Raw genomic sequence first — 12,163 nt, 5'->3', positions numbered from 1 at the left:
TCCTATATCGTTTGTGATGATGTTGCTAACCTTTGGTCACGTAGGACGGCACCAAACTTGGAAGCATGGGCTTCTGGCTCACCATATGTAGCACGAATCAATTGGGCAAGCAGTAGTTGTTGGAGTGTCAAAATCACAGGCTCTTTACTCAATGACGACGATGAAAATGGTAAATTCCTGGAGAGCCAAAGGCCACCACCATCATGATAGTCTTCTAACCCTTGGTGTCATTCAATTGAGTCCATTTCAATTTCCCTTTCGATGCTTGGTCCTGTCGAACCACTCGAAGTCATTGCACCGACCGTGCAGAACACGTGTTGCGGTGATAACTACCTATTGATCAGCGACAGCAAATGTGTCGTTCTGCTTTGGCCTGTACAATTCATCGTCTCGTTTAAGCCATGTCCCTGTGAACTAGATTCAGATATTGTAATCTAGAATCTGCCGCATAATTCAGTAGGAAACCCCCGGATGGCAACCATAAGCAATCGCATGAGGGCTATAAAAATCTTGCTTATCTAATTAGAGAGCTCTGGAGCTTAATTAGATCCAAGGCGACTTGCAATACTTTCGATAATGACCGTGCTGTTTCGGACTGGTCCTGGCCAACATTTGGTGGTTTTCCATGTAAAACAACCCCAGTTGTTTTAACTCTTAATTATTCACCCTAACCACCCAGCATGCTCATCTAGAGAGACGACTTTTAAGATTGCTTGTCTCTCTCCGGTAAAATGTTCTGCATGACTGTTTACATTATTTGATCGACAGCACTTTATTTATCGGAGCAGTCTTTCAACAATGAGAACATATTAACTTCGATTTTTCCACCAACATTATATATATATATATATATATATATATATATATATATATATATATATATATGCACACGCACGCACGCACGCGCGCACGCGCGCGTGCACACACACACACACACACACATATATATATATATATATATATAACTAAAACTTAAGAGACCTGACTGAAAATTGAGCGTAAGTTAAAGCTTAATGTTCATGTATAATAATGCCACATTAGAAAGGATAAAATGGACAGCTGGCAGCATCAGGCGAGCCGATAGCAGGTTATCAACACATTAGACGAACCAGGATTTGGCCTGCTCACTCGCATTTGCCACATCCATGTTTCTTGGACGATATACCTTTTCTTTTTTCTGTTGGAACAAATGAACTATAGATAGGAAACCTTATAGCGAGTTCAAATTTAAGAGGAAGGTGGTCATCATTGCCCTCTCTCTGTCTCCCCCTCCCTCCCTCCTCTCTGAAATGGGAGAACAAGGCAATTCCCCTACTTCCATAGAAGACAGCGGTCATGCTTGTGGTTCCACTGCATCTCTCTCTCAATCAAGTACAGAAGATTTGAGAACAGAGTTAAAGCTTGGGCTTAGTTTATCGATCCCTTCTCAGACTTCCTCCAGTTCAAGGTACGTGAACCAAAACCAACAATGATCTGTCATCTATAATTCAAGTCCTCTTTTACTCACTCTCTTCTCCAATCATGCTATTCTCTTCAGATTTTATTTTTCTCCTTCTCTATATGCATTTCCCCAGGATACCTACATCTCAACTTCTCTATTCATTTTCTCCCAAGCATTATGTTGACAAGGATCTTGACACCTACTTAAGCAACCCCTCCTTGCCTCCCTTCCCTCGAATCTCTCTCTATCATGCCTGTTAGGATTCATCTTCTTCTTCTTACCTTCTCTCTTATTTTCTTTTGAAAGCAATGGGCCAATTCAGATTCATTTTACTGTGTTACTTGTTATTCATTCCTTGTTTAAAAACTTGAAAACATACCTCTATTGCTGTTTATCTATTTCAGCCTCTCACTTTGTCATCTTGTCATTCATCCACTTTACTTCATATATTTTTTCCTTAATTCTGTTTATTTAACATCTTTTACATGCTAGCGCCATCTCTCTTGCTCCTCCAACAGCCACCCACCCCTCCTCAAGTTCACTTGCAGTCACATTACAAAGTTCTCATTACAATTGATCATACCCAGTTTTGTCCTAATGCCTTCCAACAAGTCCAAACAATTTACTACACTATCATTTTACTTGACTTCAAAGTTACAGCCACAAACTTGAGTAGAATCCACTCAAACTGATGTCCTAATTCTTTAGTTCCTACCCTTCTTGGGCAGTAGGGAACAACACTCTGATTGGCCACCAACCAAACCACTGGTTAGGAGCACACTTGATGAGAGAAGAATTCCGCCTCACCCAGCAAGTTTCTTTGTCAAGGTTCACATGGAAGGAATTCCGGTTGGCAGAAAATTGGATCTGTTTGCACTTGATGGCTATGATTCCCTGATCAGAACACTACGTTGCATGTTTAGGACCAACATTTCGTGTAAGCACAGACAAAACATATTTCCGACAACTGAGTCTCAAACATTTATGCCATTGAGATATGAGCATGGCCCTGAACTTGCCTTCCAACAACTCCCTTTAATACAGGCCCTGGACTTGCTCAAGTGTCTTCTAGAAAGACCTATCTGGTAATATATGAGGACATGGAAGGAGACTGGATGATGGCGGGAGATGTTCCTTGGGAGTAAGCTTCCTATCATCTTTACCCCTCTTTCCATCCCAACCAACCTTATTGGGTGCTCTTCTTTCCATCTGTCTTAAGCTTTGCTTACACCTTGTTGTACAGGCTATTCCTCAACACTGTCAAGAGATTGAAGATCGCCAAGGCAGATAAATGCTAGTGTTTCCTCCCACAAAACTTTTAGCTACAAAGCGACGAGAAGCATATATGAAAGCTATTTTTCAAGGTTTAAATGTACATCCATAAAGAATGTAGCTTTTATATCTATTTTCTTTCTTCTGCGCCATTATTTCTAGTTCCTACAAATGAGAAGTTGCCTTCTAGAAGCTCCCAATGAAATGAAAGCAACTGCAGCTATCTTAAGGTGTTAAAACTTACCTCCACACTGGAAAAGTGGTCATCTAAGGTGAATCTGGACCAACCATTTCTTGGTCACTTCGCTTTTTTCTACATGCCTCTACATTGTAAACATATGTGATCCATTTTTCACCCCGTCCAACAGAATTATGAATTGATTCTAAACTGACCAATTAAAATCAAGGAAAGAAGGCTACCAAAGAAAAATTGGGTGAAGTTGTACTTATCTGTTCTTCATCCCTGTTTGCTTTGCAAATTGGTGTGATCCTTCTCCGACATGTCATTGCATGATTATGCACAATCCTCTTGGTCAAGTGCATGGAGCTTTTGTCGATCTAAGCACTTCCGCCCCTTGCTCACATGAAAACATCTTGATATTATGAGCTTTGAGACAAATATGAGGTCCGAAGAACTAACCAAGCATTATATCTACTCAACCTATGTCAAGCTTGACTGAGCAAAGAACCTTAATGTTTCAAGAGCTAAAATAATTATCTAATCACAAGAAGACAAACCATGCTTGCATAAGACAGATAACTCAGAGAGCAGGCATATCAGAAACTGTAAAGGGTTATTAAATATGTTGGTGAATAGCTTAATTATTGTTGTCTAGGTATATGCCAAATGGTGTATGCAAGTAAATATTCAAATTGACTACAATCCAGCTGGTGGGCCCTCTTCTTAGCAAATATATTACTGATTCTAGACATGGATGATTGCTGTTTTCATTGTCTTCAATATTTTGACATCTGATATATAAGTTGGATGAACCTAAAGATAATGTATCATCATTGTTTCGCACAAAGACTTGAATGTAATAATACCTTATGTATTCTGACCCCATCAGACCTGAGATCATGGAAGCATCATCAGCAGACAGGATAGTGGATGTCAAATATGTAAGCCCTAGTTTTGTGGATGAGCTTAAATATACTAATTAATGTGCTAGCGGATTGGCGGAATTAAATTACCAAGTTAATGGAGGTCGTTTAAGAATATTTTGGGGAACATGGCGGTTGAAAGTGGTCTTACAACCATAAGAATCTTTTCAATGAGCTGTGCACTATAACCAACCCAATATATGAGGGAAAAGCTAGATTTGAATGATGATGATGATGATGATGATGTGGAATGCATCTAAGGTTCCATAGTTTTGAGCAAAAAGTGTGGAAACACTCCTCACAAGATCATTTAGTGGTAATTAGATATAGGGAGTGGCACCACTTCACTTTTAGTCCCTTAATCCAGTCCTAAAATGTCAAGAATGATACATGAAAAATGATCAACCATTAGCCATCAAGGAAATCCAATAAATTAATGATGTCAACCAGACTAACATTGCAACATTTACTACGGATCATGCTCTATTCATATGCCTCATGGAATTACATCTAATTACATTTAGAGCTTGACATGATTAGCACCCACAATTGATGCACGTAAAATTCCACTAACTTAGATTCTTACAAGTTGAGTTTAGAAATACCACCTTAACCATTCAGAGCCTTATCATTTTTCTCACAGCTTAGGAACATTTAAGCAGGCATTTGAGATGCTCTAGGTCAGGTTTTGCTATCATAAGTTCATCAAAACTAAGCAAGTGAACCATCCTTATAAATTAATTTGATTTTTCTAGTACACATTAATATATACATCTAGTGTAGAGTGAATGCCTCTAGAACCATTATAACAGTCATCATCACATTATAATAGTTGTTGTTTTAAAGCTTGCCCTCCCTCATGCGAAGGAGTTGGCGGTGGGAATCAAATTGTATGCGTGGACTCAAGAGTCATATGTTTTAACTCATATCATTTTGGCATTGGGAGGCACTCACGTTCTTGAGTTAAAATGAAGCAAACATATCAGTTTCTCCTACCACTCCCCCACAGCAAATGTGCCATCCTCCTCTATACACGTACTACATAAAGGACCTCTCTCTCTCTCTCTCTCTCAACCCTCCCTCCCTACCCTTGAGCAATGGTGGACCAAGGACCAGCCAATTTCATACATATCTCATTAGCCCCACTTGAGGTCTTCGTCAACTTCAAGTTTGGCTTCAATGTTGGTAACCATGTCCAGTCATTTGTTCCATATAATCCATAAAATTTTTAAGTTCTTTTCCATTCTGTTTGGAGCATATTTTTAAAGTCTTCTTCCTTATCTTTGACAAGGTGCACATGGACAGCCAGATCTGACCCTCGTCTAATTGGACCTTTACCCTACTTGTATACAAAAATCAACCTTTCAGTCACAGAATAACACCAAACTGTTATTGGCGCGGGCAATGATCTCATAGAATTAGGCATGGAATGACCAAAGATCAGATAGGACCTGATCTACCAGTCCACAGATCACTCTGCCTAAACCCAAAAAACTATATGGAAAGCATTGGATCTACATCTAATTCAACTCAAGGCCAGTTTGAGTTGATCTATTCCCATACACTTACAGCACTAAGTCTAACTTTCTTTAGAATGATAATAAATTAAATTTCTTTCATCAAAAGAAGATAACAAATTAGGTGTCTAAATTAATAGTAAATGTGAATAACTTCTAAGTGTTTTTTTTTTATATAACTTCATGAATTTGTAATTTTTTTAAAAAATGCACTAACTTGATCTTTTAGGGTAGGTGGAGTTCTGGATCTGCCTCTTACTCACATTCCTTATGGTACTTGCTTGGAACCATCTACACCATCCATGCCATTAATAAGTCGGCTAACTTTTTTAAAGACTAAAAGAAGGAAAACAACAAAATTAGATGTATAATCTATTGTCTTATCATACACTTTTTGCACTAATTCTGTTTTTTCTTTTTTCACCATGTCTCATTATTTTTTTTAGCTAACCCCACCCCTGAACCATACCTGCATCCCCCTCCCATCTAGGCTGAAAATCAGGCCCCCTGGCAGGCCGACCCAAAAGCTCACAGAACCAGAGTACTGATTAACAAGAGTCTAGAAGAAGGGCCGATGCCTTTTGGAATTGAACCCCTGCCCCGTGTCTTAAGTGGCAAGAGGTGGTACCATCCAAACTAAAGTTCTGTGGTATCCTTGTCTCATAAAAAACTGGTTTTCTTATAGGAGGTGACACTGACAGAAAATAATGATAACAGTGTCCATCAGTTGAGGCTGGAGTCTTCCTCACTCTGTAACTCTCTAAATGGATCTATTCCTAGGTTCTGTTTTCTCATCCCCTTAGGAGGTGGTTGCTCTGAATTATGATTTGAGATTGTTCAAGTTTTCTGAGATTTTTTCCCCTTATTGTTATAGTTTCAAGCTCATTATTGCTGTGATGTAATGTCCAATGCAAGTTTATTCAATAAAAAATGGATTCCTTTAAGTTCTGATACCTCTGCTCGTCCTGTTCTTTCATCTGCACTGTGAGCACGTGGACTGGGAGAGCAGAGGTAAGAACAGTGCCATCCTTGGTTGAAAGAGGGGGTTATTGGTCCTAGAAATGTCATGTATTCCTCGTCCAACCCAGTGCCAAGTACATTGATTCATGTGAGAATTCTATCCCCTACCCCAACAGTGAAAAAAAGAAGCGGAAGAGAAAAAAGCATATGAGAACATGCAAGCTTCATCCTCTCTAGACATGGCGTGGACATACTATCATTTTCTGGTTCACAATAATTAAGGAAAAGAAAGTTTAATGATGACAAGGGGCACAGAGCAGTACATCTTTTATGCTTTAAACTGTCATCCCTCTGGCACATGGGACAGCATCGCTGAGATGTCTCTGAATTCACCCATTTGAGCATGCCAAAAATGCCAAAAAGATCAAAAGAAAAGTTCCAGGCTCCCAAACTGGGAAAATGAAATCCAACAAGTATTCATAAATTCTGGTATCAAAACAATCAGAAATAGCATTAAATTCTAAATGCACCAAAAAAATCTAAAATAAGAGAAACAACAAGAACAGTACACCTTTTATGCTTTAAACTGCCATTTCCACTAGCACTTGGGACTGTGTGTCTGAGAAGCCTGTGAATCGCACATTTGAGTATGCAATAAAGATGGAATGAATGGTTAAACTCCCCATACTGGAAGAACAAAATCCAACAAACACTAGGAACAATCTGCGATAGCAATCATCTCTAAATACGCCAAAACAAACTGAATTTGGAAGGTACGCAAGCAAACCAATATTTCTAACAAGAACAAAACTAGGAAAAAAAAAAAAGATGAATGCCAACTTTAATAACCAATTACCAAATAGATCACGTACACCGGATCTAACTATACAAATTCAACTAGAAATACTCTAGCACCAGTAGTAGTACTCAGAATTCAAATCGCTCTGCTTTACTCTTTTAGGCCTAGTAACCAGACTGTAGGCATCTTTCACAAGGTAATAGGTGCAGTATGCAAGCTGCAACTGAATTTGGAAGGAGTCCTGATGAAGTGGCAAAGGTAACAAATGGAATGGTTGACAGAAGATAGCAATTTAAATAGGCTTTAGGAGAACATTTTGGAGATCCATGTTTAGGTTCTTAAAATTTATAAATTCCTTGGATCTTCCAAGAAAAAATATAAGACATACAAGTTCTTAGCAAATAAATAATAGGCAATCATGATAGATGCAGAGGCATCTGAAAATATTTCCACATGGATAATTTGTTAAAACACATATATAAAACAAAATCTCGTCGCTAAGAGTCTGGACATGGTATAAGTCCCAGTTGATACTAATTGTCTAGTTACAATTAATATCATCTATGCTTTGGGTTGTATACAGTTGATCTTCGATAAAAGAATATTACTCAAGTATAATTAATGTTACCTAAGCAGTTTCATTTCAAAGATATCTTTATGACGAAGCTAGATTTCGATTCAGGCAGAAATGAAAAACAATCATTTTTCAGCACTCTGTCTTATACCATTAAGCTGAAAAGCTTAAAAGAATTGTACAAGATCCATGTACAAAAGGGAATCACAAAAGCATGGCTTCCCTACAAAAGAAAGAGCATGTGCAGCTTCAGTAAATAGGCTGCTATATGTCACTGGTTCCTGTAAATTCTAGTTCTTATTCCAGCAGCCATCACTGAGTGCTTTTCAAAGTAGGTGTGCTGCCTGATACACAATGTTTGTTTTCCATGCAGATCATTAAATTCCTAATTCAAGTTGTCTTGCATTAAAAAAGTGCATGCAAGATAGATTTTGATGTGTATCTTTGCAAATTATAGAAAGAATAGGCAGTGTTACATGGACACAGGATCAGTTCAAGTGTCAAAGTATCTTGAACTATCTGACACATCAATCTAAGAAAACTTGGATATATGGAAATGGCTATACATATATGACACATGCATAGAGATATTGTACATACACACAAACAAACAAAGACAGGTACATACATATAATATCCCACTCAGAAAATTTAAATACTTGAATTAATGCTTTTTTCCTTTTAATGTATTGGATTAGTGTCTCTTCAGTGGTAAAAAGGGCCATGTGCTTGAAAACTAGGGGTCCATATGCTACTCTAGGCCACTATTTGTGACCATCAGAGAGACCAGAATGTTAAAGTTAGCGATCTCTTAAAAACTCCTCGTATCAGTATTTTCAGAAAGCCTTTGAGGCAAAGGTGGAATGCTAGGGTTTAGTGCCTCTTCTCGATCCCCACTTCAGTTCATGATGAGCAGAAAAATAAAACAAAAAATTAGAGAGAGGAAAGAGGTGAAAGGCCTGCTGCTCACTGAGTAAAGTTAGCTAATGCATCAAGTTGAATCAAATATTGCTCAGCCACAAAGGTTTGACTTTCCATGAAGAACTGTACAGAGAGGATAAAGATTTGTGTTTTCTTCACATTTATATCCCTCAAAACTTCTCATTTTCTATGTATATTGCTGTTGAATTGCAATTCACACGAGTGCTAAAATTAGCCATTTCTTGGTGAAATGACATCAGTACTCTTGAGCATTAACTGATTTCCAGTGGTTAGAGCAATTTTTCTTTTAAAGGACATATCTGCAATTTTGTAAATAAGTTTAAGTTTAAACCACTGTCAAAAACAAATGTAAAAACCTCGAATTTGGTCAACGCATTAGGAAATGGCAGACTCTGCATTTACAGAAAAAAAAAATGTTTAAAGGCAATCATCCAAAGTGCAAATTTACAAGGGCATATATGCAAATTCAGAAAATTTAAACAGCATATGTGGAAAAAGCCTAAATATTTTTAGTAGGGGCAAGATAAATATCCTAACCCAATAGCATAGGCATGTCTTCAAGGATGGGTTCGCAAAAGAGAAGGTGATGAGGAAATGCATACTAAAGGACTAGAGGGCCATTTCCGCATGACAAAGGATTTGATTTATAGGAAAGACAACTTCAACCATATTAAAAGAGAAAAGTGGGGTAGTTGGTGCAAAGGCCTTTCTCAAAATAGCAGATTTTTATAGCAATTACTAGATCTAAATGCAGCATAACTCAAGTACTCTATACAAGTTCTGTTCCATCATCACGAATTTAGTGACATAAAGACTATTTCATTTAATTGAACTTGTCTTGCAAGATGAGGCACAACAAATTTATAGGGCACATCTTAGTTAAATAGCAGTCTTGATTATGTAAGACATCTTACAGAGGGTTTTGCATGAGTATTATTGTGAATGGTATTTTTATATGGATTCAGGATACATACTCTTTTTTTAGGTTAAAGAATTGTACCAAGCTGGGCAAGTGTAGTCCTACTTGGCAAAAGATAGTTTAAGGAAGAACCACAATCAAAGGAATGCATGTATACTGATGTGTCTTACATATAACCGCAAACGCACGGTGTGCAATGTAGCACATTCGGCGAGTACGGATAGATCCCACGAGAAATTAGATTTTTAAAGTGTATTTAAATTCTTGCTCAGGTGAGCTTTACGACGAGAAGGATAGATTATGTTGGATTGCTAACTACCAAAACAGTAAAACAATTAAATGCAGAAATAAATAATCTAAAAGATCTAGGACTTTTGAATCCACTAGACCAATGATTTAGATAGCCTTTCTATGATTTTTTTTATGATATCTCTTGATTAAGGTGTAAAGCATGAACAAGCATGAACCATGAAGAGACAACTCAACTATGATCCATCAAATATTTTGCTTTCATTCTAATTAAGAGATTTTTATTTCAACTACTTCTCTTGTGTTACCCTAGTATGGACTATGAAAGGGCTCTAACCCAACTATAATCCATCAAAATTTTCCATAAAGAAGAAGAGAGAGGGATTTTAAAAGATTTGTGAGCCTTCTACCTATTATCCCCTCTTGCACTGAATCAAGCATGGACTATAAAGAGATTCTGACCCAACTATAATCCATCAAGTCTCTTGGCAAGAGAGATGAAGGGAGGACTCTTAAAAATTAAAAGCATAAAAAGAATTCATCGAAAAAGGCTTCTATTCATGGTCTAGCTTCATCGCCAACCCTAGTGGGATTGCTTAGCTAGACATTATCTGATCTAAAATGCTAAGATTAATATAAAATAAATATTACACTACTTGCTAGAATTTAACTTGCAAAAAATTAAAAGATTTCAGGAATTTAAACTACCCTAAATGCTGGAATTAAAAATGTAAAAATTAAATAAGATGAAATTCTAATTTTGTTGCAGGAAGAAAAATTCTAATACAAATATTTTTAACCCCTAAGCCATTAATAGAGCTTAGAGTTTGGAACAGAAAAATAAAAAAAAGAAGAAAGGAAGAACCTAAACTAAGATCTCTTCCCAGCCTTCCTCTACAGAACCTTCTGATTCTCGCACCTCCTCCTGACTGACTCTCCTTCTCGTATTTTGGAAGGATGGAAGAAAGTGAAAAGAAGGCTAAAAAATTTAAAAGGTGGGTATTCCCGCCAGTCACGCAGGCCCCTATAAGAGGTGTGGTATGGAGAGAGATATCTAAGAGTGAAGGCATTAGGCTTTATTTATAGATGTTAGAAGGAGAGAAACTTTTGTGTGTTTCAGATGTGGGACTAATGAAAAAAATAGATATTTATTTTCTCTTAAAATTGTCTCTCCTATTCCGTCACCAAACATCCACATCGTATACCATGTGAAGGATTGCGCCTATGGATCCTGCCTCATCTCCATTTTTTTTTTATTGCGTTGGTAGCGTTTCTTTCCTCCACCTGTTCGTGTCCATTGATCTAGCCGCAAGCCCATTTCCTTTCCATGCGCAGCCTTCACGCCGCTCAAAAGGACCAAATAAAAAAAGATAGCCACCCAGCATTGTTTAAATCCTCATGCCGCTCTCAGCCTTCTTTCCACATGAAGCTCCAGGACCCATCCTTTTATCTTCCATGCGGTCCACCATGAACCACTCTTTGCCTTTGGTCCACCATGGACCATGTGGAAGGGGGATACCTATGAGCCATGAGAAAATTTTTTTTCGTTTTCCCTCGTACAGCCTTTTGCACCATAAATGTTCATGAGTCCACGCACACATAGCTTTCTCATGTGGGTCTTTCTCCGTGTGTGCGCAAACATGCATCCGACGAGGTTGGGCTGCGGGTTTGGGCTTCAACTTTATTTTAGGCTTGTTTACTGCAAATATTGAGGCCTTTTTCTGATTGTTTTGTGAATGAATCTTCATAATTTGTAATTTTTGAAAAAAAATATAAATATCAAATACAAAATAATAGAGATTGAATAGCACATGTTTTAATACTTCTTATGTTATTTTTAATACAATTATCACACCCCCCAACTTGAACTTTGCTCGTCCTCGAGTAAAGAAAAGATTGAGAGCTAGATACCTTTAGGCTTAGAGTTTCAAGTTTTATCGAGCAATTTTTTTTTCAAAGAGCCATTGATGTTCAATAAAGTGAGAGTGAGGTATGTCATTGGAGTATTAATATTTAACCGATATGAAAATTAAGTGAAAAACATTAAACCTTTTCTGAACTGTTTCTAAATTACCCCAACTTTTATCTCTAAATCATTTGCCTTCACATGGGCGAGTGTATTGTTACTTCCGTCCTTCATTTATTATAAAAATATCTTCACATTGTCCACTTTTTGATGCAAGACACCACGCTTACTTAGGTGAAGGAGCCCGGTTACTCGATGAGAAACCAATGTTTAGATTTTTTTTTTAAACATTGTACTGCTATTGTGTATCTTAACCTCTTAAGTTTTCTATTTGATCCATGTAGCGAGTTTTCAGCCAATGACTTTCAAATCAAATGATTTTAAGGCACTAGGTATCAAATACCCCTCGGACTTACTTGC

At 37.5% G+C, this 12,163-nt stretch overlaps 1 protein-coding gene and 1 long non-coding RNA gene across 2 annotated transcripts; one reads left to right on the top strand and one right to left on the bottom strand.

The window, feature by feature from the left end:
- The first annotated feature begins 986 nt into the window (after nucleotides 1-986).
- On the top strand, nucleotides 987-2,963 carry LOC105040112 (auxin-responsive protein IAA4). Its single transcript, XM_010916492.3, has 4 exons — nucleotides 987-1,447; nucleotides 2,170-2,378; nucleotides 2,486-2,582; nucleotides 2,685-2,963. Exons 1-4 carry the CDS (start codon nucleotides 1,290-1,292, stop codon nucleotides 2,737-2,739), a joined length of 519 nt encoding a protein of 172 aa, XP_010914794.1. The 5' UTR covers nucleotides 987-1,289; the 3' UTR covers nucleotides 2,740-2,963.
- Nucleotides 2,477-9,898, bottom strand: LOC114913910 (uncharacterized). The gene is made up of 3 exons (XR_012137867.1): nucleotides 6,618-9,898; nucleotides 2,958-3,287; nucleotides 2,477-2,763 (listed from the first exon to the last, which is right to left on the bottom strand). It is a non-coding gene; the product is annotated as an uncharacterized lncRNA (long non-coding RNA).
- Nucleotides 9,899-12,163: the final 2,265 nt, after the last annotated feature.

Source organism: Elaeis guineensis, chromosome 1 (assembly GCF_000442705.2).
Source record: "Elaeis guineensis isolate ETL-2024a chromosome 1, EG11, whole genome shotgun sequence".
In the NCBI taxonomy this organism is placed as follows: domain Eukaryota; kingdom Viridiplantae; phylum Streptophyta; class Magnoliopsida; order Arecales; family Arecaceae; genus Elaeis; species Elaeis guineensis.
Note: the sequence above shows the minus strand (reverse complement) of the source record. Positions and strands in the feature narration are given on the sequence as shown.

Bases quoted from the DNA above. Each gene is read 5' to 3' on its own strand.
- LOC105040112 (XM_010916492.3), top strand. From the start codon at position 1,290: ATGGGAGAACAAGGCAATTCCCCTACTTCCATAGAAGACAGCGGTCAT. The intron at 1,448-2,169 runs GTACGTGAACCA...CTTCTTGGGCAG, and splicing joins CAGACTTCCTCCAGTTCAAG to TAGGGAACAACACTCTGATT. The intron at 2,583-2,684 runs GTAAGCTTCCTA...CTTGTTGTACAG, and splicing joins GCGGGAGATGTTCCTTGGGA to GCTATTCCTCAACACTGTCA.